This window comes from Bombina bombina, chromosome 2 (genome assembly GCF_027579735.1).
Source record: "Bombina bombina isolate aBomBom1 chromosome 2, aBomBom1.pri, whole genome shotgun sequence".
NCBI classification, from domain to species: Eukaryota; Metazoa; Chordata; class Amphibia; order Anura; family Bombinatoridae; genus Bombina; species Bombina bombina.
Genome location: NC_069500.1, coordinates 606,349,731 through 606,375,888, shown reverse-complemented (window position 1 = coordinate 606,375,888; position 26,158 = coordinate 606,349,731). Strand labels below are relative to the sequence as shown.

Here is a 26,158-nt window from a genome sequence, read left to right as displayed (position 1 = left end):
TGGATTTTTAAAAGGATGGCATATGTGGTGTTTCCTGCTGTTGTTTCTGTTGAGTGTCCGGGACCCTCGTATAAAAAGGCTGAAGGAGAACGAAGTGTACTGGGTGTCCAATCATGTTTTTTTTTCAATTTCCCGGTTCCTAAAAATTATCTCCGGGTTTCTAAAATCGATGCCATACCTGTACTGGATTATTCAAAAGGATGGCATATGTGGTGTTTCCTGCTGTTGTTTCTGTTGAGGGTCTGGGACCCTCGTATAAAAAGGCTGAAGGAGAACGAAGTGTACTGGGTGTCCAATCATTTTTTTTGTTCAATTTCCCGGTTCCTAAAAATTTTCTCCGGGTTTCTAAAATCGATGCCATACCTGTACTGGATTGTTCAAAAGGATGGCATATGTGGTGTTTCATGCTGTTGTGCCTGTTGAGGGTCCTGGACCCTCGTCTAAAAAGGCTGAAGGAGAACGAAGTGTACAGGTTGTCTAAGCATATGTTTCCATCTCCCGGTGCCTAAAAAATATCTCTGGGTTTCTAAAATCAATGCCATACCTGTAATAGATTATTCAAACGGATGGCATATGTGGTGTTTCCTGCTGTTGTTTCTGTTGAGGGTCAGGGACCCTCGTATAAAAAGGCTGAAGGAGAATGACCTGTACTGGGTGTACTGTCCAAGCATCTTTTTCCATCTCCCGGTTCCTAAAAATTATCTCCGGGTTTCTAAAATCGATGCCATACCTGTACTGGATTATTCAAAAGGATGGCATATGTGGTGTTTCCTGCTGTTGTTTCTGTTGAGGGTCCTGGACCCTCGTATAAAAAGGCTGAAGGAGAATGACCTGTACTGGGTGTACTGTCCAAGCATCTTTTTCCATCTCCCGGTTCCTAAAAATTATCTCCGGGTTCCTAAAATCGATGCCATACCTGTACTGGATTATTCAAAAGGATGGCATATGTGGTGTTTCATGCTGTTGTTTCTGTTGATGGTCCGGGACACTAGTATAAAAAAGCTGAAGGAGAACGAAGTGTACTGGGTGTCCAATCATTTTTTTTGTTCAATTTCCCGGTTCCTAAAAATTAACTCCAGGTTTCTAAAATGGATGCCATACCTGTACTCTATTGTGCAAAAGGATGGCATACGTGCTGTTTCCTGCTGTTGTTTCTGTTGAGGGTCCTGGACCCTCGTATAAAAAGGCTGAAGGAGAATGACCTGTACTGGGTGTACTGTCCAAGCATCTTTTTCCATCTCCCGGTTCCTAAAAATTATCTCCGGGTTCCTAAAATCGATGCCATACCTGTACTGGATTATTCAAAAGGATGGCATATGTGGTGTTTCATGCTGTTGTTTCTGTTGATGGTCCGGGACACTAGTATAAAAAGGCTGAAGGAGAATGACCTGTACTGGGTGTCCAAGCATCTTTTTGCATCTCCCGGTTCCTAAAAATTATGTCCGGGTTCCGAAAATCGATGCCATCCCTGTACTCTATTGTGCTAAAATATGGCATATGTGGTGTTTCATGCTGTTGTTTCTGTTGAGGGTCGGGGACCCTCGTCTAAAAAGGCTGAAGGAGAACGACCTGTGCTGGGGGTCCAATAATCTTTTTGCATCTCCCGGATGTAGCATTACTCCACTAGGGGGTCTCCCTTCCTCTGTCCAAACCCAGGGGTGGCCACCGTATAGTGGGACCAGAGATATAGTTGCTGAGACTGGGGTCAAGCCAGCGGGTGTATCTCCCGCAGCTGGGCTGGTCTCAGTGGACTCCCAGTCAGGTAGCATCCTCTCTGCACTGCAGCTCTTTCTTGGCAGGTATTGTCCCCTCTGCCTGTCTGCTTCTAAGCAGGAATAAATCCCCCTGATAGGCTGCTTCTTGGCAGGAATTGATCCCTCTGCCTCCAAATAGTGGGACCAGGGCTATCGTGGCTGAGACCGGGGTCAAGCCAGCGGCTGTATCTCCCCCAGCTGGGCTGGTCTCAGTGGGCTCCCAGGCAGGTAGCGTCCCATCTGCCTGTCTGCTTCTAGGCAGGAATAGATCCCTATGCCTCACTGCACACTTCCAGCAGGTATCATGCCCTCTGGTTTCTTATAGGCATGAATCGATCCCTCTGCCTTGCTGCTCCTTTCAGGCAGGCCAGCTCTTTGCATACTTGCCCACAGACTCTGTAACAGATCCCTCTTTTAGGGAGAGGTGCAGCCATAATGCAGGGTCAGAACCTCTGTCTGCAACTGGTATACTTGATTGTGCAAAAGGAAGTAACCTTAACATGGTTCCCTGACCGCACGTCTTGTTATTATATTTGGTGAGGGTAATCAGGCAGGCCGTATAGACCTCCCCCGATAGGGGTAGTAAAAGGGATTAAAGTCCTAAGAATAGTACAACTTAACACAATTTAGTTACCATGGTTCCCAGACCGCATGTCTTGTTGTTATATTTGGTGAGGGTAATCAGGCAGGCCGTATAGACCTCCCCCAATAGGGGGAGTTACAGGGATTAGAGTGCTAAGAATAGTACTAATATAAACACAACCTAGTTACCATGGGTCCCAGACCGCATGTCTTGTTGTTATATTTTGTCAGGGTAATCATGCAGACCATATAGACCTCCCCTGATAGGGGGAGTAACAGGGATTAAAGTGCTAAGAATAGTACTACTTAACACAACCCAGTTACCATGGGTCCCAGGATGCATGTTTTGTTGTTATACTTTGTCAGGGTAATCATGCAGGCCATATAGACCTCCCCCGATAGGGGGAGTAACAGGTATTAATAAACTAATAAGAACAGTACTACTTAACACAACCTAGTTACCATGGGTCCCAGACCGCATGTTTTGTTGTTATACTTTGTCAGGGTAATCATGCAGGCGATATAGACCACCCCCGATAGGGGGAGTAAGAGGGATTAAACTGCTAAGAACAGTACTACTTAACACAACCTAGTTACCATGGGTCCCAGACCGCATGTCTTATTATTATATTTTGTCAGGGTAATCATACAGGCCATATACACCGTCCCCGATAGGGGGAGTAACACGTATTAATAAACTAATAAGAACAGTACTACTTAACACAACCTAGTTACCATGGGTCCCAGACCGCATGTTTTGTTGTTATACTTTGTCAGGGTAATCATGCAGACCATATAGACCTCCCCTGATAGGGGGAGTAACAGGGATTAAAGTGCTAAGAATAGTACTACTTAACACAACCCAGTTACCATGGGTCCCAGACCGCATGTCTTATTATTATATTTTGTCAGGGTAATCATGCAGGCCATATAGACCTCCCCCGATAGGGGGAGTAACAGGGATTAAAGTGCTAAGAATAGTACTACTTAAAACACAACCTAGTTTCCATGGGTCCCAGATCGCATGTCTTATTATTATATTTTGTTAGGGTAATCATGCAGGCCATATAGACCTCCCCCGATAAGGGGAGTAACAGGGATTAAAGTGCTAAGAATAGTATTACTTAAAACACAACCTAGTTACCATGGGTCCCAGACCGCATGTCTTATTATTATATTTTGCCAGGGTAATCATGCAGGCCACATAGACCTCCCCCGATAGGGTGAGTAACAGGTATTAAACTAATAAGAACAGTACTACTTAACACAACCTAGTTACCATGGGTCCCAGACCGCATGTCTTGTGGTTATATTTGGTGAGGGTAATCAGGCAGGCCGTATAGACCTCCCCCGATAGGGGGAGTTACAGGGATTAAAGTGCTAAGAATAGTACTACTAAAGACAACCTAGTTACCATGGGTCCCAGACCGCATGTCTTGTTGTTACATTTTGTCAGGGTAATCATGCAGGCCATATAGACCTCCCCCGATAGGGGGAGTAACAGGGATTAAAGTGCTAAGAATAGTACTACTTAACACAACCTAGTTACCATGGGTCCCAGACCGCATGTCTTGTTGTTATATTTTGTCAGGGTAATCATGCAGGCCATATAGACCTCCCCCGATAGCGGGAGTAACAGGGATTAAAGTGCTAAGAATAGTACTACTTAAAACACAACCTAGTTACCATGGGTCCCAGACTGCATGTTTTATTATTATATTTTGTCAGGGTAATCATGCAGGCCATCTAGACCTCCCCCGATAGGGTGAGTAACAGGTATTAAACTAATAAGAACAGTACTACTTAACACAACCTAATTACCATGGGTCCCAGACCGCATGTCTTGTGGTTATATTTGGTGAGGGTAATCAGGCAGGCCGTATAGACCTCCCCCGATAGGGGGAGTTACAGAGATGAAAGTGCTAAGAAAAGAATAGTACTAATATAAACAAAACCTAGTTACCATGGGTCCCAGACCGCATGTCTTGTTGTTATATTTGGTGAGGGTAATCAGGCAGGCCGTATAGACCTCCCCCGATAGGGGGAGTAAAAGGGATTAAAGTGCTAAGAATAGTACAAATTAACACAACCTAGTTACCATGGGTCCCAGACCGCATGTCTTGTTGTTATATTTGGTGAGGGTAATCAGGCAGGCCGTATAGACCTCTCCCAATAGTGGGAGTAAAAGGGATTAAAGTGCTAAGAATAGTACTAATATAAACAAAACCTAGTTACCATGGGTCCCAGACTGCATGTCTTGTTGTTATATTTGGTGAGGGTAATCAGGCAGGCCGTATAGACCTCCCCCGATTGGGGGAGTTACAGGGATTAAAGTCCTAAGAATAGTACTAATTAACACAACATAGTTACCATGGCTCCCAGACCGCATGTTTTATTATTATACTTTGTCAGGGTAATCATGCAGGCCATATAGACCTACCCCATATCGGGACTAACAGGTATTAAAGTGCTAAGAACAGTACTACTTAACACAACCTAGTTACCATGGGTCCCAGACCGCATGTCTTGTTGTTACACTTTGACAGGGTAATCATGCAGGCCATATAGACCTCCCCCGATAAGGGGAGTAAAAGGGATTAAAGTGCTAAGAATAGTACTACTAAACACAACCTAATTACCATGGGTCCCAGACCGCATGTCTTGTTGTTATACTTTCTCAGGGTAATCATGCCGGCCATATAGACCTACACAGATAGGGGGAGTAACATGGATTAAAGTGCTAAGAATAGTACTAATATAAACAAAACCTAGTTACCATGGGTCCCAGACCGCATGTCTTATTATTATACTTTGTAAGGGTAATCATGCAGGCCATACAGTATAGACCTCCCCCGATAGGGGGAGTTACAGGGATTAAAGTGCTAAGAATAGTACTACTTAACACAACCTAGTTACTATGGGTCACAGACCGCATGTTTAATTATTATACTTTGTCAGGATAATTATGCAGGCCATATACACCTCCCCCAATAGGGGTAGTAACATGGATTAAAGTGCTAAGAATAGTACTACTTAACACAACCTAGTTACCATGGGTCCCAGACCGCATGTTTTGTTGTTATACTTTGTCAGGGTAATCATGCAGGCCATATAGACCTCCCCCGATAGGGGGAGTAAGAGGGATTAAACTGCTAAGAACAGTACTACTTAACACAACCTAGTTACCATGGGTCCCAGACCGCGTGTCTTGTTGTTATACTTTGTCAGGGTAATCATGCACGTCATATAGACCTCCCCCTATCGGGGGAGTAACAGGGATTAAAGTGCTAAGAATTGTACTAATTAACACAACCTAGTTACCATGGGTCACAGACCGCATGTTTAATTATTATACTTTGTCAGGGTGATTATATATCTAACAAATCTATCTATTTATCTTCTATCGATTCTATCTAACTATCAATCTATGTATATCTATCTATCAAATCTATCTATCTCGTGTCCGGACTGTTTTGAGACAGCCACTTGTGTTTTTGCCAAATTTGAAGTAGGAGGACAGACCAATCACAGGGATTAAACTGGGAAGAATAGTACTACTTAAGACAACCTAGTTATACCAGTACCACCATGGGTCCCAGACCGCATGTTTGGTTGTTATACTTTGTCAGGGTAATCATGCAGGCCATATAGACCTCCCCCGATAGCGGGAGTAACAGGGATTAAAGTGCTAAGAATAGTACTACTTAACACAACCTAGTTACCATGGGTCCCAGACCGCATGTCTTGTTGTTATATTTTGTCAGGGTAATCATGCAGGCCATATAGACCTCCCCCGATAGCGGGAGTAACAGGGATTAAAGTGCTAAGAATAGTACTACTTAAAACACAACCTAGTTACCATGGGTCCCAGACTGCATGTTTTATTATTATATTTTGTCAGGGTAATCATGCAGGCCATCTAGACCTCCCCCGATAGGGTGAGTAACAGGTATTAAACTAATAAGAACAGTACTACTTAACACAACCTAATTACCATGGGTCCCAGACCGCATGTCTTGTGGTTATATTTGGTGAGGGTAATCAGGCAGGCCGTATAGACCTCCCCCGATAGGGGGAGTTACAGAGATGAAAGTGCTAAGAAAAGAATAGTACTAATATAAACAAAACCTAGTTACCATGGGTCCCAGACCGCATGTCTTGTTGTTATATTTGGTGAGGGTAATCAGGCAGGCCGTATAGACCTCCCCCGATAGGGGGAGTAAAAGGGATTAAAGTGCTAAGAATAGTACAAATTAACACAACCTAGTTACCATGGGTCCCAGACCGCATGTCTTGTTGTTATATTTGGTGAGGGTAATCAGGCAGGCCGTATAGACCTCTCCCAATAGTGGGAGTAAAAGGGATTAAAGTGCTAAGAATAGTACTAATATAAACAAAACCTAGTTACCATGGGTCCCAGACTGCATGTCTTGTTGTTATATTTGGTGAGGGTAATCAGGCAGGCCGTATAGACCTCCCCCGATTGGGGGAGTTACAGGGATTAAAGTCCTAAGAATAGTACTAATTAACACAACATAGTTACCATGGCTCCCAGACCGCATGTTTTATTATTATACTTTGTCAGGGTAATCATGCAGGCCATATAGACCTACCCCATATCGGGACTAACAGGTATTAAAGTGCTAAGAACAGTACTACTTAACACAACCTAGTTACCATGGGTCCCAGACCGCATGTCTTGTTGTTACACTTTGACAGGGTAATCATGCAGGCCATATAGACCTCCCCCGATAAGGGGAGTAAAAGGGATTAAAGTGCTAAGAATAGTACTACTAAACACAACCTAATTACCATGGGTCCCAGACCGCATGTCTTGTTGTTATACTTTCTCAGGGTAATCATGCCGGCCATATAGACCTACACAGATAGGGGGAGTAACATGGATTAAAGTGCTAAGAATAGTACTAATATAAACAAAACCTAGTTACCATGGGTCCCAGACCGCATGTCTTATTATTATACTTTGTAAGGGTAATCATGCAGGCCATACAGTATAGACCTCCCCCGATAGGGGGAGTTACAGGGATTAAAGTGCTAAGAATAGTACTACTTAACACAACCTAGTTACTATGGGTCACAGACCGCATGTTTAATTATTATACTTTGTCAGGATAATTATGCAGGCCATATACACCTCCCCCAATAGGGGTAGTAACATGGATTAAAGTGCTAAGAATAGTACTACTTAACACAACCTAGTTACCATGGGTCCCAGACCGCATGTTTTGTTGTTATACTTTGTCAGGGTAATCATGCAGGCCATATAGACCTCCCCCGATAGGGGGAGTAAGAGGGATTAAACTGCTAAGAACAGTACTACTTAACACAACCTAGTTACCATGGGTCCCAGACCGCGTGTCTTGTTGTTATACTTTGTCAGGGTAATCATGCACGTCATATAGACCTCCCCCGATAGGGGGAGTAACAGGGATTAAAGTGCTAAGAATTGTACTAATTAACACAACCTAGTTACCATGGGTCACAGACCGCATGTTTAATTATTATACTTTGTCAGGGTGATTATATATCTAACAAATCTATCTATTTATCTTCTATCGATTCTATCTAACTATCAATCTATGTATATCTATCTATCAAATCTATCTATCTCGTGTCCGGACTGTTTTGAGACAGCCACTTGTGTTTTTGCCAAATTTGAAGTAGGAGGACAGACCAATCACAGGGATTAAACTGGGAAGAATAGTACTACTTAAGACAACCTAGTTATACCAGTACCACCATGGGTCCCAGACCGCATGTTTGGTTGTTATACTTTGTCAGGGTAATCATGCAGGCCATATAGACCTCTCCCTATAGGGGGAGTTACAGGGATGAAAGTGCTAAGAATAGTACTACTTAACACAACCTAGTTACCATGGCTCCCAGGACGCATGTTTTGTTGTTATACTTTGTCAGGGTAATCATGCAGGCCATATAGACCTCCCCCGATAGGGGGAGTAACAGGTATTAATAAACTAATAAGAACAGTACTACTTAACACAACCTAGTTACCATGGGTCCCAGACCGCATGTTTTGTTGTTATACTTTGTCAGGGTAATCATGCAGGCGATATAGACCCCCCCCCGATAGGGGGAGTAAGAGGGATTAAACTGCTAAGAACAGTACTACTTAACACAACCTAGTTACCATGGGTCCCAGACCGCATGTCTTATTATTATATTTTGTCAGGGTAATCATACAGGCCATATACACCGTCCCCGATAGGGGGAGTAACACGTATTAATAAACTAATAAGAACAGTACTACTTAACACAACCTAGTTACCATGGGTCCCAGACCGCATGTTTTGTTGTTATACTTTGTCAGGGTAATCATGCAGGCCATATAGACCTCCTCCGATAGGGGGAGTAACAGGGATTAAAGTGCTAAGAATAGTACTACTTAACACAACCTAGATACCATGGGTCCCAGATCGCATGTCTAATTATCATATTTTGTCTGGATAATTATGCATGCCATATACACCTCCCCCGATAGGGGTAGTAACATGGATTAAAGTGCTAAGAATAGTACTACTTAACACAACCTAGTTACCATGGGTCCAAGACCGCATGTTTTGTTGTTATACTTTGTCAGGGTAATCATGCAGGCCATATAGACCTCCCCCGATAGGGGGAGTAAGAGGGATTAAACTGCTAAGAACAGTACTACTTAACACAACCTAGTTACCATGGGTCCCAGACCGCGTGTCTTGTTGTTATACTTTGTCAGGGTAATCATGCACGTCATATAGACCTCCCCCGATAGGGGGAGTAACAGGGATTAAAGTGCTAAGAATAGTACTAATTAACACAACCTAGTTACAATGGGTCCCAGACCGCATGTTGTGTTGTACTTTGTCAGGGTAATCATGCAGGCCATATAGACTTCCCCCGATAGGGGGAGTAAGAGGGATTAAACTGCTAAGAACAGTACTACTTAACACAACCTAGTTACCATCGGTCCCAGACCGCGTGTCTTGTTGTTATACTTTGTCAGGGTAATCATGCACGCCATATAGACCTCCCCCGATAGGGGGAGTAACAGGGATTAAAGTGCTAAGAATAGTACTAATTAACACAACCTAGTTACCATGGGTCACAGACCGCATGTTTAATTATTATACTTTGTCAGGGTGATTATATATCTAACAAATCTATCTATTTATCTTCTATCGATTCTATCTAACTATCAATCTATGTATATCTATCTATCAAATCTATCTATCTCGTGTCCGGACTGTTTTGAGACAGCCACTTGTGTTTTTGCCAAATTTGAAGTAGGAGGACAGACCAATCACAGGGATTAAACTGGGAAGAATAGTACTACTTAAGACAACCTAGTTATACCAGTACCACCATGGGTCCCAGACCGCATGTTTGGTTGTTATACTTTGTCAGGGTAATCATGCAGGCCATATAGACCTCTCCCTATAGGGGGAGTTACAGGGATGAAAGTGCTAAGAATAGTACTACTTAACACAACCTAGTTACCATGGCTCCCAGGACGCATGTTTTGTTGTTATACTTTGTCAGGGTAATCATGCAGGCCATATAGACCTCCCCCGATAGGGGGAGTAACAGGTATTAATAAACTAATAAGAACAGTACTACTTAACACAACCTAGTTACCATGGGTCCCAGACCGCATGTTTTGTTGTTATACTTTGTCAGGGTAATCATGCAGGCGATATAGACCCCCCCCGATAGGGGGAGTAAGAGGGATTAAACTGCTAAGAACAGTACTACTTAACACAACCTAGTTACCATGGGTCCCAGACCGCATGTCTTATTATTATATTTTGTCAGGGTAATCATACAGGCCATATACACCGTCCCCGATAGGGGGAGTAACACGTATTAATAAACTAATAAGAACAGTACTACTTAACACAACCTAGTTACCATGGGTCCCAGACCGCATGTTTTGTTGTTATACTTTGTCAGGGTAATCATGCAGGCCATATAGACCTCCTCCGATAGGGGGAGTAACAGGGATTAAAGTGCTAAGAATAGTACTACTTAACACAACCTAGATACCATGGGTCCCAGATCGCATGTCTAATTATCATATTTTGTCTGGATAATTATGCATGCCATATACACCTCCCCCGATAGGGGTAGTAACATGGATTAAAGTGCTAAGAATAGTACTACTTAACACAACCTAGTTACCATGGGTCCAAGACCGCATGTTTTGTTGTTATACTTTGTCAGGGTAATCATGCAGGCCATATAGACCTCCCCCGATAGGGGGAGTAAGAGGGATTAAACTGCTAAGAACAGTACTACTTAACACAACCTAGTTACCATGGGTCCCAGACCGCGTGTCTTGTTGTTATACTTTGTCAGGGTAATCATGCACGTCATATAGACCTCCCCCGATAGGGGGAGTAACAGGGATTAAAGTGCTAAGAATAGTACTAATTAACACAACCTAGTTACAATGGGTCCCAGACCGCATGTTGTGTTGTACTTTGTCAGGGTAATCATGCAGGCCATATAGACTTCCCCCGATAGGGGGAGTAAGAGGGATTAAACTGCTAAGAACAGTACTACTTAACACAACCTAGTTACCATCGGTCCCAGACCGCGTGTCTTGTTGTTATACTTTGTCAGGGTAATCATGCACGCCATATAGACCTCCCCCGATAGGGGGAGTAACAGGGATTAAAGTGCTAACAATAGTACTACTTAACACAACCTAGTTACCATGGGTCCCAGACCGCATGTTTTATTATTATACTTTTTCAGGGTAATTATATATCTATCAAATCTATCTATTTATCTTCTATCGATTCTATCTAACTATCAATCTATGTATATCTATCTATCAAATCTATCTATCTCGTGGCCGGACTGTTTTGAGACAGCACTTGTGTTTAGGACAAATTTGAAGTAGGAGGACAGACCAATCATCTTCTTCCATCTCCCTGTTCCAAAAATGCAGGCCATATAGACCTCCCCCGATAGGGTGAGTAACAGGTAGTAGTAAACTGCTAATAGTACTACTTAACACACCACGGGTCCCAGACCGCATGTCTTATTGTTATACTCTGTCAGGGAAATTAGATATCTTTCAAATCTATTTATCTATCGAATCTATCTATCAATCGTATCTATCAAATGTATATTGCATCTATTGATCTATGTAATTCGTATCTATCAAATGTATATTGCATCTTTTGATCTATGTAATTCGTATCTATCAAATGTATATTGCATCTATTGATCTATGTAATTCGTATCTATCAAATGTATATTGCATCTATTGATCTATGTAATTTGTATCTATCATATGTATATTGCATCTATTGAGCTATGTAATCTATGTATCTATCTATCAAATCTATCTCGTGGTTGTGCAAATGGACTGTTTGCGGTTGTTTGCGGTGCGTTACACAGAGAGTTTTGGTCTGTCACTGTGAAGCGGGCATAACCCTTACACTACCTGATCGATACAACATCATACCTGATGTTTTAAAGCACGTTATTCCAAACAATTTAGGAATGTTAGGTGATTTAGGCCCATTATGGGTTAAAACCAGGGAGTTTTGCCATGGATCCCCCTCCAGCATGCCACAGTCCAGGTGTTAGTACCCTTGAAACAACTTTTCCATCACTATTGTGGCCAGAAAGAGTCCTTGTGGGTTTTAAAGTTCGCCTGCCTATTGAAGTCAAAGGCGGTTCGCAAAAACAATAGTGGAATTTCGAGTCCGCAGTTCGCAAACCAAAATTTTTAAGTTTGCGACATCACTTCTCTCCAGCGCTTTGTCTTAAACCATTTCTGGGTGCTTTTTGATGTGTGCTTTGGGTCATTGTCCTGCTTTAAAACCCATGACCTCTGATGGAGACCCAACTTGCTGACACTGGGCCCTACATTCTTTCTTCAGATTTCATAATGCCATGTACACAGTCAAGACATCCAGTGCCTGAAGCAGCAAAGCAACCCCAAAACATCAGTGAACCTCCACCATGTTTGACTGTAGGGACTGTATTCTTTTCTTTAAAAGCCTCATTTCTTTTTCTGAAAACAGTAGAATGATGGGCTTTACCAAAAAGCTGTAATTTTGTTTCAACTGTCCACAGCACATTCTCCCAAAAGGAGTTTGGCTTCCGCAGGTAAGTTTAGGCAAACTCCAATCTGACTTTTTATGTTTCTGTGTAAGCAGTGGATCCTCCTGGGTCTCCTACCATAGCGTCCCTTTTCATTCAGATGGCGATGTATAGTGCAAGCTAACACATTTGTACCCTGTGCCTGAAGGTCAGCTTGAATTTGTCTGGAAGTTGATCGAGGTTCTTTATCCACCATTCGAACAAGCCTTTGTTTCAATCTTTGATCAATTGTTCTCTTTCATCCACGTCCAGGGAGATTAGCTACAGTCCCATGGGCTGTAAACGTTTTGACAATGTTGCGCACAGTGGACACAGGAAGATTAAGATCTCTGGAGATGGACTTGTAACTTTGAGATTGTCCATGCTTTTCCACAATTTTTGTTCTCAAATCTTTAGACAATTATTTGCTGCTCTTTCTCTTCTCCATACTCAGTGTGGCACACAGAGACACACAACAGAAAGGTTGAGTCAGTTTTTCAACATTTTAACTGGTTAACAATGTGATTTCTATATTGTCAGCACCTGCTAATTGATACGGGTGAGTTTAATTACAAATTACAGGAGAATCACAAACTTGGAATTCAAGTATTTCTTACAATTTTGAGAAGTTGACAATAATTTTGTCACGTCCATTTTTGGAGTTTTGCGTGGAATGTGTCAGATTTGGCTTTTTTTCTCCACTTTTTTATATCATACCAATACAAACCAAAGAAATACAGGGAGTGCAGAATTATTAGGCAAATTAGTATTTTGACCACATCATCCTCTTTATGCATGTTGTCTTACTCCAAGCTGTATAGGCTCGAAAGCCTACTACCAATTAAGCATATTAGGTGATGTGCATCTCTGTAATGAGAAGGGGTGTGGTCTAATGACATCAACACCCTATATCAGGTGTGCATAATTATTAGGCAACTTCCTTTCCTTTGGCAAAATGGGTCAAAAGAAGGACTTGACAGGCTCAGAAAAGTCAAAAATAGTGAGATATCTTGCAGAGGGATGCAGCACTCTTAAAATTGCAAAGCTTCTGAAGCGTGATCATCGAACAATCAAGCGTTTCATTCAAAATAGTCAACAGGGTCGCAAGAAGCGTGTGGAAAAACCAAGGCGCAAAATAACTGCCCATGAACTGAGAAAAGTCAAGCGTGCAGCTGCCAAGATGCCACTTGCCACCAGTTTGGCCATATTTCAGAGCTGCAACATCACTGGAGTGCCCAAAAGCACAAGGTGTGCAATACTCAGAGACATGGCCAAGGTAAGAAAGGCTGAAAGATGACCACCACTGAACAAGACACACAAGCTGAAACGTCAAGACTGGGCCAAGAAATATCTCAAGACTGATGTTTCTAAGGTTTTATGGACTGATGAAATGAGAGTGAGTCTTGATGGGCCAGATGGATGGGCCCATGGCTGGATTGGTAAAGGGCAGAGAGCTCCAGGCCAGCAAGGTGGAGGTGGAGTACTGGTTTGGGCTGGTATCATCAAAGATGAGCTTGTGGGGCCTTTTCGGGTTGAGGATGGAGTCAAGCTCAACTCCCAGTCCTACTGCCAGTTTCTGGAAGACACCTTCTTCAAGCAGTGGTACAGGAAGAAGTCTGCATCCTTCAAGAAAAACATGATTTTCATGCAGGACAATGCTCCATCACACGCGTCCAAGTACTCCACAGCGTGGCTGGCAAGAAAGGGTATAAAAGAAGAAAATCTAATGACATGGCCTCCTTGTTCACCTGATCTGAACCCCATTGAGAACCTGTGGTCCATCATCAAATGTGAGATTTACAAGGAGGGAAAACAGTACACCTCTCTGAACAGTGTCTGGGAGGCTGTGGTTGCTGCTGCACGCAATGTTGATGGTGAACAGATCAAAACACTGACAGAATCCATGGATGGCAGGCTTTTGAGTGTCCTTGCAAAGAAAGGTGGCTATATTGGTCACTGATTTGTTTTTGTTTTGTTTTTGAATGTCAGAAATGTATATTTGTGAATGTTAAGATGTTATATTGGTTTCACTGGTAAAAATAAATAATTGAAATGGGTATATATTTGTTTTTTGTTAAGTTGCCTAATAATTATGCACAGTAATAGTCACCTGCACACACAGATATCCCCCTAAAATAGCTAAAACTAAAAACAAACTAAAAACTACTTCCAAAAATATTCAGCTTTGATATTAATGAGTTTTTTGGGTTAATTGAGAACATGGTTGTTGTTCAATAATAAAATTAATCCTCAAAAATACAACTTGCCTAATAATTCTGCACTCCCTGTAAACATGAGAATGCCTAAACATTTGTAATTGCAACAATTTTCTGGGCAAAGTGGTGCATTATCTGACAGAATTGCAGGGGTGATAATATTGTGCATATTTAGATATGTGTATGTATCTGTGTTAAAGACCTTTGCAATCATTTTTTTTTTCCCTGAGACTTTATAACTTTGAGCCCTTATAACTTTTTATTGCTATTTTTTTTTTTACTTTTAAGGGCATTTAAGACAAAAACTTGCTCAAAAGACCAGAGAATTTTTAGCAATTTGCCATCATTCCATTTAAACCGAAAAAGAGCCGTTTTTAATTTTTTATTTACCTTTCAAAACGATATTGTTTTAGTAGACAACCCAAGGTATTTTCGTATATTTCATGCCACAGTTTCGCTGCAAAATGCGATCATATTAAAAAAAATTGTTAACTTTTTCACAAACTTTGGGATTCTAACTAAATTTATTTCCATGCCACTTGTGCAGTCATAACACAAATTGCTGTAAAAACTTCACTGGGATCCCTTTTGTTCAGAAATAGCAGACATGCATGGCTTTGCCATTGGTTTTTGCTAATAAGAAGGCTGCTAATTACAGCTGCACACCAAATTTTCGGCAGTTAAGGGATTAATTAGGTAGCTTGTAAGGTTAAGTTTAGTTATAATGTAGATATTACCCTCTCACCTGATACCTCCCACCCCCTGATCTCTACTTGATCTCTCCTAAACAGATCTTTTCCCTCACCTCATCCCTCACTGTTCACCACCATCTTAGGTACTGGCAGACAGTCTGCCAACTCGTGGGGCATGCAAAAATAGCGCAATCTCGCCACTGTTAGTGAGATTGCGGCAGATAGAGGCCCAGGATAGCAGCACAGTACAGTACGGCACTGGTCATTAAAAAAAAAAAAATTGCCAGTACGGCACTGGTCATTAAAATTTTTTTTTTTAGATAGTGTTATTATGAGGGTAACTGTATTTTTACATGTATTTTTTAATGTTTTGTGACACTTTTTTGTCAAGCGTAACAGTTAACCAGAGCTCTGAGGTCGCTGTAATCATTCTAGTGTAAATTGTTATTGCACTCACACGTTTGTATTTACTTTCAACTTGTAATACGAGCAAAATTTAACTTGTGCGTAAATAGCCACAAAAACATGATTTTGCTTGCGTGTAAACAATAGGAATCCACTCGTAATCTAGCCTTGAATACACTGAATAGACTCTTAACTGTGTTATTGGAGTGTTTTGCAGTGGAGTTTATTAGAATTACACAGCATAGATTTCAATAAAACAAATTATTTAACAAAGTGAAGGAAAAAAACAGTATGGGCAAAACCAATGTACATACCTTATCTAAAGAATATCCATCAAGAGTTACATGCCTTATGCTTAATCGTGCAATGCCAACAGATGCAATGTTCCCATAGCGCTGGATCTCATGAATTACAGCATTTGTATAAGGAAGTTTTTTCCTGTCTTCATAGCACACGGTCTGAGATCCTTCAAGAACAGCATCCAATTCATTTTGTATCTTCACTGAGTAGAGATACAAGTTCTAGGTTAGGCAATTGTTGGCTACCAGGATGCGAACCTATGTATATTTTTTATTTGGTAGAGTTTGCTAGGAAGTGTTGTTAGGGTCTGCTAAGAATGTGAATAATAGGTAGGGCCAACAGTTCAGTAAAGTAAAACAAAAGTACCCAGTTGTATTTTCCAATTAGCTTAGTTGATCCTTACCCAAACTTTGTGTTTTATTGTGTAGTGGTGGATATTAAATTGTTTTCTATGAAAATCATAGCAACCATTTGGTGCAATTTAATGAAAAAATTTGATACAGTATAACTTTGTTGTATGCACCATTCAATGTGAACCCATTGCCACTTTTTATAAGAAGCTACATCCATTCTACTCACCTTGTATATCGGGGTAAGCCAACATGAACAGCAGACCCCATTGAAGAGTTGTAGCTGTACTTTCAGTTCCAGCTGTGAAGAGATCAACCACCACTTGAATCAGATTGGACATGTCATATGTGGAATTGGACTCATTCTTTGTCTGGAGATAATGAGGAATTTTAACAAACATTACAATTTGACTAATCTCATAATCCTAATGAACACATTTTACATAAACGGAGAATAATGTTTACATTACTTGATTGAAATCTTGCCAAGTGTACTCTGAGGTCTGTTTCATGAGATTTTGGACAGACCAACATGTTTTGTTTTTTTCTTCTTCTAGTTAATGATTTAACTTAACACAATCTTATATTTATTTTACCTTTTATGTATATATAAATAGTAAGAGAAAACCATTTTCTAATATAAATAGATACAAAAATTAGACTGTGCTGACTAATCTACCTAAATATGTTCTTTTATATATTATTGTTAATTTGTTATACAAAATATTTATTTTACCTTTTCCATCTGAACCAAGTAGTGGTCAATTAAATCATTTGGCTCCTCTGGAATGCCATTTTCTTGGTGAATTCTGATCTCATCCTTAACAAAATTCTCTATATATTCCTTATTTTCAAAGGATTTCTGGTGGGGTCCTGGAACATGGCTCATGATCCAAGGAAATGCATCATACATCTAATGAAAAAAAGTATCTAATTAAGTATATATATATATATATATATATATATATATATATATATATATATATATATATATATATATATATATATATATATATTATATATAATACACAACATAGGGTCCAGCACAAGTAGAGGGATTCACACTTATCTTTCTTATAGGGTACACGTACGACAGAGGATCCTGCATCCCTCTCATACATAGAAAAAAATCGAAAAGGAAGATGTCAGCACCAACAGTTCATCCAAGTGTAGTCTTTATTCAATGTGACATGAAGACAAAAAGCAGCAACGTTTTCAGGTCCTGACTAAGGGTCAGGTGAACCCGAAACGTTGCTGTTTTCTGTCTTCATGCCACTTTGAATAAAGACTACACTTGGATGAACTGTTGGTGCTGACGTCTTCCTTTTAGATTTTTTTGTATATATATATATTTTTTTTTTCTTTCATGTTAACCGCAAGAGTCCATGAGCTAGTGACGTATGAGATATACATTTCTACCAGGAGGGGGCAAAGTTTCCCAAACCTCAAATGCCTATAAATACACCTCCCACCACACATATACTTCAGTATACAAACTTGGCCTCCTATGGAGTTGGTGAAGTAAGTTTGTGCTTGATTTTTATGATTTCTTCTATGATAAGCACTTCTAAGCATTCTGAAGCTCAATTCCTCTCAAAGTACAGTGTTTGTCAGAGGGACATGAAGAGAGTATTGACTGTTGATTTTTATGGTTTCACTCATGGGAAATCTTTTCAAGGGTTCTCTGTTATCGGTCATAGGGATTCATCTCCTACCTCCCTTTTCAGATCGATGATATACTCTTTTATATACCATTACCTCTGCTGATAACTGTTTCAGTACTGGTTTGGCTGTCTGCTATATGTGGATGGGTGTCTTCAGTAAGTATGTATCATTATTTAAGACACTCTCAGTTATGTTTGGCACTTTATGTATTAATATAAGTTTAAAAGTCAGGTCTATGTATATTTCCCTTTGCAGTCTAACAGTTTCAGTATGAGAATCATGTTTAAGGGAGTTATTTTCTTAAATTTTCTTACCTGGGGTTTTTCTTTTCCAGTTTGTTTTTTTACTTAAAATTTGCGGGCTAGGGTCGTGAGGGAGCAAAATGCTGTTATTTATTGCGTAATTTTTGGCGCAAATTGGGTCTATAGTGTCGCAAGTTTCGTCATTCCCTGCGTCTTTATTGACGTTAGTTTGTTGGCACAAAATGGCGCTTGTTATGACGCAAGTTGCATCATTTTCGGATGTTGTTTGGAGGCAAAAAAAATTCACTTTGCATTGTGCGTCATACTTGGCGCCAAATATTTTTTTGGTTATATTACCCCACTTTCTTTATGCTCCCTGCTCTCTTTATATTCTGGAGGGCTATGCTGTTTGCTTTTCTGCTTATTTAGCATATGCATTTTTTCCCATTCCTAAAACTGCTATATATATATTGTTTAAATGTTATTTTTTCTTTTACATTTTTCAAGATGTCCCAGTCTGATCCTGTCTCTACTGTAGGAGCCATGCTACTGTAGGAACCATGTTGCCTGAAAACAGTTCTACCAAAGCTAAGTGTATCTGTTGTAAGCAAACTGAGATTATATCTCTGGCTATATTATGTAACAGTTGCCATGATAAGCTTTTGCATGCCGATAATGTTTCTATTAGTACTAGTACAGCCCCTGTTGTTCCCTCAACATCTAATGTACATGATATCCCTGTTGATATGAAAAATTATATTGCTGATGCAATACAGAATGCTTTGTCTGCTATTCCACCTTCTACTAAGCGTAAAATGGTCTTTTAAAACTTCTCATAAAACTGATGAAATTTGTGAAGACCGACAACATACTGAAATATCCTCCTCTGAAGAGGATCTTTCTGCTTCAGAAGATCCTACTTTAGACATTGAAATTGATAAATCTTCTTATATTTTTAAGATTAAATATATTCGGTCTTTGTTGAAAGAAGTATTGGTTACTTTGGCTATTGAGGAGTCTAATCCTCTTGATAACAAAACCAGTAAACGTTTAAATTCTGTTTTTAAACCTTCTGTGATTACTCCTGAGGTTTTTCCTGTTCCAGATGCGGTTTCTGATGTAATTTCTAAAGAATGGTCTAAGCCTGGTGCTTCTTTTAATCCTTCTTCTAGGTTTAAGAAGTTATATCCTTTACCAGTGGCTAATTTGGAGTTTTGGGAAAAAGTCCCTAAGGTTGATGGGGCTATTTCTACTCTTGCCAAACGTACTACTATTCCTATGGAAGATAGTACTTTTTTTAAGGATCCTTTAGATAGGGGATTGAATTTTATCTAAGGAAAGCTTATTTACATTCTGGCTATATTCTCAGGCCTGTGATTTCTATGGCTGATGTTATGGCTGCATCAACATTTCAGTTGGATAGCTTAGCACATCAGGAAACAGATCCTGATTTGTCTAGCATTGTTAGTTTGCTTAAACATGCTAATTATTTTATCTGTAATGCTATTTTTGATATCATCAAGATTAATGTTAAATCTATGTCTTAAGATATTCTGGCAAGAAGAGCTTTATGGCTTAAATCATGGAATTCTGACATGGTATCTAAATCTAGATTACTATCTCTATCTTTCCAGGGTAATAATTTATTTGGTTCTCAGTTGGACTCTATTATTTTCACTATCACTGGTGGGAAGGGAGTTTCTTTGCCCCAAGATAAAGTCTAAGTAAATCTAAAGCTTCTAATCGGTTTTGTTCCTTTTGTCAGAATAGAGAACAGAAGACTACTCCTTCCCCTAAGGACTCTGGCTCCAATTGGAAGCCATCTTCAAGTTGGAATAAATTCAAGCCTTATAAGAAACCAAAGCTAGCCCCCAAGACTGCATGAAGGTGCGGCCCTCAATCCAGTTCAACTGGTTGGGGGCAGATTGAAATTATTTCAAAACATTTGGACAGATTATGTTCAGAATCAGTGGATTCAGAGCATTGTTTCTCAAGGGTAGGTTTTAGAAGAGAAGATTCTTTCTCTCTCATGTTCCAACAAATTCTGTTCAAAAATCACTATTGGTTTCTGAGATTCTATTTTCTAGACAAGCATTACCAATTTGTCGCTTTTCCATTTGGCCCAGCAACAGCTCCAAGAATCTTTTCAAAGTTTCTCGGTGTCCTTCTATCTGTAATAATAGAGCAGGGTATTGCAGTTTTTCCTTATTTGGACGATATCTTGGTACTGGCTCAATCTTTTCATTTAGCAGAATCTCACACAAATCAACTAGTGTTGTTTCTTCAAAGACATGATTGGAGGATCAATTTACCAAAAGAGTTTCTTGATTCCTCAGACAAGGGTCACCTTTTAGGTTTCCAGATAGATTCAGTGTCCATGACTCTGTCTTTAACAGACAAGAGACAAATGAAATTGGTTTCAGCCTGTCGAAACCTTCAGTCTCGATCATTCCCTTCAGTGGCTATGTGCATGGAAGTTTTAGGTCTCATGACTGCAGCATCGGGCACGATCCCCTTTGCTCGTTTTCATATGAGACCTCTGTAGCTTTGCATGCTGAATCAATGGTGCAGGGATTATACTTGGATAGCATAATAGATATTCTTAAAGGGACACTGAACCCAATTTTTTTCTTTTGTGATTCAGATAGAGCATGAAATTGTAAGCAACTTTCTAATTTACTCCTATTATCTAATTTTCTTCATTCTCTTGGTATCTTTATTTGAAATGCAGGAATGTAAGTTTAGATGCCGGCCCATTTTTGGTGAACAACCTGGGTTGTCCTTGCTGATTGGTGGATAAATTCATCCACCAATAAAAAGTGCTGTCCAGAGTTCTGAACAAAAAAAACTTAGATGCCTTCTTTTTCAAATAAAGATAGCAAGAGAATGAAGAAAAAATGATAATAGGAGTAAATTAGAAAGTTGCTTAAAATTGCATGCTTTATCTGAATCACGAAAGAAAAAAAAATTGGGTTCAGTGTCCCTTTAACCCCTTAATGACAAGTGACGTACCAGGTACGTCCTGCAAAAACTTGCAGTTAGTGACAATGGACGTACCTGGTACGTCACTTGTCTAAGAGAGTGCTGGAAGCGATCGCAATCGCTTCCAGCAGCTCTCAGGGTATTGCAGTGATGCCTCGATATTGAGGCATCCTGCAATACCCTTAGAAAGCATCCGATGCAGAGAGAGCCACTCTGTGGCCCTCTCTGCACCGGTAGCGATGCGGCCGGTTCGTTGGTGGGTGGGAGCGCAACTGGGAGGCGGGTGGGCGGCCCATCGCTACCCGGCATCCGGCTCCTGTTAGTGCAATGTGCACGCCGGGTGCCGGGAGCGTGCGGGGGCGCGCGTGCGCGTGCGGGTGCGCGCGCACGCCCGCGATCACCTACCCACACTGACACCAATGAGTGGGAAGAGGGGGGGAAATATATATATATGAGGATCTGGGAGGGGGAGGGGGTTGGGGTATTGTGGGGTCTGCTACACTACAGAAAAAAATAAATTAGTAATAAAAAATAATTAAAAACACTTTTTTGGGGGGCAAATTGGGTACTGGCAGACAGCTGCCAGTACCCAAGATGGCGGCAATTAGGTAGGGGAGAGGGTTAGATTGCTGGGGGGGGGATCATGGAGGTTGGGGCTAAGGCAGGAGTCCATCACAGCTAAAACATTTTATTTTTTTTTATTAAAAAAAATAAAAACTCCTTTTATTTAGTACTGGCAGACTTTCTGCCAGTACTTAAGATGGCGGGGACAATTGTGGGGTGGGGGAGGGAAGAGAACTGTTTGGGAGGGATCAGGGGGTGGGATGTGTCAGGTGGGAGGCTGATCTCTACCCTAAAGCTAAAATTAACCCTGCAAGCTCCCTACAAGCTACCTAATTTAACCCCTTAACTGCTGGGCATAATTTACGTGTGGTGCGCAGCAGCATTTAGCGGCCTTCTACTTACCAAAAAGCAACCACAAAGCCATATAAGTCTGCTATTTCTGAACAAAGGGGATCCCAAAGAAGCATTTACAACCATTTGTGCCTTAATTGCAGAAGCTGTTTGTAAATAATTTCAGTGGGAAACCTAAAGTTTGTGACAAAATTTGTGAAAAAGTGAACTTTTTTTTTATTTGATGACATTTGGCGGTGAAATGGTGGCATGAAATATACCAAAATGGGCCTAGATCAATACTTTGGGTTGTCTTCTAAAAAAAAATATATACATGTCAAGGGATATTCAGGTATTCCTGACAGATATCAGGGTTCCAATGTAACTAGCGCTAATTTTGAAAAAAAGTTGTTTGGAAATAGCAAAGTGCTACTTGTATTTATGGCCCTATAACTTGCAAAAAAAGTAAAGAACATGTAAACATTGGGTATTTCTAAACTCAGGACAAAATTTAGAAACTATTTAGCATGGGTGTTTTTTGGTGATTGTAGATGTGTAACAGATTTTGGGGGTCAAAGTTAGAAAAAGTGTGTTTTTTTTCAATTTTTTCCTCATATTTTATATTTTTTTTTATAGGAAATTATAAGATATGATGAAAATAATGGTATCCTTAGAAAGTCCATTTAATGGCGAGAAAAACGGTATATAATATGTATGGGTACAGTAAATGAGTAAGAGGAAAATTACAGCTAAACACAAACACTGCAGAAATGTAAAAATAGCCATTGTCATTAAGGGTAAGAAAATTGAAAAATGGTCCGGTCATTAAGGGGTTAAATCCCAGCATTCTACTCTCTCTGACTTGGTGGTTAGACCATCATCGAATTATTCAAGGGGCCTCTTTTGTTCGTCCTTTCTGGACTTTAGTCTCAACAGATGCAAGTTATTCAGGTTGGGGAGCTGTCTGGGGGTCTCTGACAGCACAAGGGGTTTAGAATCCTCTAGAGGCGAGGTTTCCAATTAATATCTTAGAACTCTGTGCTATTTTCAGGGCTCTTCAGGCTTGGCCTCTATTAAAGAGAGAACTTTTCATTCGCTTTCAGACAGACTATCACAACTGTGGCATATGTCAATCACCTCAGGCGGAGATGGTGGATGCGTTAGCAGTTTCTTAGTCTTACCAACTTACTTACGGCTAGATTTAGAGTTTTGTCGGTAACGACCCGCGTAGCTAACGCTGGCTTTTTTCTGGCCGCACCTTTAAAATAACTCTGGTATTGAGAGTCCACAGAATGGCTGCGTTAGGCTCCAAAAAGGGAGCGTACAGGCATATTTAACACCACTGCAACTCTCGATACCAGAGTTGCTTACGGACGCGGCCAGCTTAAAAAACGTGCTCGTGCACGATTCCCCCATAGAAAACAATGGGGCTGTTTGAGCTGAAAAAAACCTAACACCTGCAAAAAAGCCGCGTTCAGCTCCTAACGCAGCCCCATTGTTTCCTATGGGGAAACACTTCCTACGTCTGCACCTAACACTCTAACATGTACCCCGAGTCTAAACACCACTAACCTTACACTTATTAACCCCTATTCTGCCGCCCCCGCTATCGCTGACCCCTGCATATTATTATTAACCCCTAATCTGCCGCTCTGTAAACCGCCGCTACTTACATTATCCCTATGTACCCCTAATCTGCTGCCCTAACACCGCCGACCCCTATATTATATTTATTAACCCCTAATCTGCCCCCCACAACGTCGCCGCTACCTACCTACAATAATTAACCCCTAATCTGCCGAGCGGACCGCACCGCTATTATAATAAAGTTATTAACCCCTAATCCGCCTCACTAACCCTATAATAAATAGTATTAACCCCTAATCTGCCCTCCCTAACATCGCCGACACCTAACTTCAAACATTAACCCCTAATCTGCCGACTTGAGCTCACCGCTATTCTAATAAATGTATTAACCCCTAAAGCTAAGTCTAACCCTAACACTAACACCCCCTAAATTAAATATAATTTCAATCTAATGAAATTAATTAACTCTTATTAAATAAATTATTCCTATTTAAAGATAAATACTTACCTGTAAAATAAACCCTAATATAGCTACAATATAACGAATAATTACATTGTAGCTATTTTAGGATTAATATTTATTTTACAGGCAACTTTGTAATTATTTTAACCAGGTACAATAGCTATTAAATAGTTAAGAACTATTTAATAGTTACCTAGTTAAAATAATAACAAAATCACCTGTAAAATAAATCCTAACCTAAGTTACAATTAAACCTAACACTACACTATCAATAAATTAATTAAATAAAATACCTACAATTACCTACAATTAAACCTAACACTACACTATCAATAAATTAATTAAATACCATATCTACAAATAAATACAATTAAATAAACTAACTAAAGTACAAAAAATAAAAAAATATTTACAAACATAAGGAAAAAATTACAACAATTTTAAACTAATTACACCTACTCTAAGCCCCCTAATAAAATAACAAAGCCCCCCAAAATAAAAAAAATGCCATACCCTATTCTAAATTACTAAAGTTCAAAGCTCTTTTACCTTACCAGCCCTGAACAGGGCCCTTTGCGGGGCATGCCCCAAGAAATTCAGCTCTTTTGCCTGTAAAAAAAAACACATACAATACCCCCCCCAACATTACAACCCACCACCCACATACCCCTAATCTAACCCAAACCCCCCCTTAAATAAACCTAACACTAAGCCCCTGAAGATCTTCCTACCTTATCTTCACCATACCAGGTTCACCGATCGATCCAGAGTCTTGATCCAAGCCCAAGCGGGGGCTGAAGAGTGATGTCCATCCTCGGGCTGAAGTCTGGATCCAAGCGGCAGCTGAAGAAATCCATCATCGGGCTGAAGTCGGAAGTCCATCATCGGGATGAAGTCTTCTATCAAGCCGCATCTTCAATCTTCTTTCTTCTGGAGCGGAGCGGAGCCATCTTCTTCCAAGCCGACGCGGAACATCCTCTTCAACCGACGGCTAGACGACGAATGACGGTTCCTTTAAGGGACGTCATCCAAGATGGTGTCCCTCGAATTCCGATTGGCTGATAGGATTCTATCAGCCAATCGGAATTAAGGTAGGAATATTCTGATTGGCTGATGGAATCAGCCAATCAGAATCAAGTTCAATCCGATTGGCTGATACGATCAGCCAATCAGATTGAGCTCGCATTCTATTGGCTGATCGGAACATCCAATAGAATGCGAGCTCAATCTGATTGGCTGATTGGATGATGGATTGGCTGCCCGATGATGGATTTCTTCAGCCGCCGCTTGGATCCAGACTTCAGCCCGAGGATGGACATCACTCTTCAGCCCCCCGCTTGGGCTTGGATCAAGACTTCGGAGGACCGATCGGTGATACCCGGTGAGGTGAAGATAAGGTAGGAAGATCTTCAGGGGCTTAGTGTTAGGTTTATTTAAGGGGGGTTTGGGTTAGATTAGGGGTATGTGGGTGGTGGGTTGTAATGTTGGGGGGGGTATTGTATGTTTTTTTTTTTTTTACAGGCAAAAGAGCTGAATTCTTTGGGGCATGCCCCGCAAAGGGCCCTGTTCAGGGCTGGTAAGGTAAAAGAGCTTTGAACTTTAGTAATTTAGAATAGGGTAGGGCATTTTTTTATTTTGGGGGTCTTTGTTATTTTATTAGGGGGCTTAGAGTAGGTGTAATTAGTTTAAAATTGTTGTAAGATTTTTCTTATGTTTGTAAATATTTTTTTATTTTTTGTAACTTAGTTCTTTTTTATTTTTTGTACTTTAGTTAGTTTATTTAATTGTATTTATTTGTAGATATTGTATTTAATTAATTTATTGATAGTGTAGTGTTAGGTTTAATTGTAGGTAATTGTAGGTATTTTATTTAATTAATTTATTGATAGTGTAGTGTTAGGTTTAATTGT

The 26,158-nt window shown here is 40.4% G+C and overlaps 1 protein-coding gene across 2 annotated transcripts in view; it reads right to left on the bottom strand.

The window, feature by feature from the left end:
* The window catches only part of LOC128649323 (cytochrome P450 2J4), a 103,735-nt gene that overhangs the window by 40,359 nt on the left and 37,218 nt on the right, over positions 1-26,158 (bottom strand). For both annotated transcript variants that reach the window (XM_053702532.1, XM_053702533.1), the window contains exons 5-7: positions 17,152-17,328; positions 16,645-16,786; positions 16,080-16,267 (exon numbers count right to left, since the gene is read on the bottom strand). In XM_053702532.1, coding sequence (XP_053558507.1) covers positions 16,080-16,267; positions 16,645-16,786; positions 17,152-17,328 — 507 coding nt within the window. The remainder of the gene's footprint in view (positions 1-16,079; positions 16,268-16,644; positions 16,787-17,151; positions 17,329-26,158) is intronic.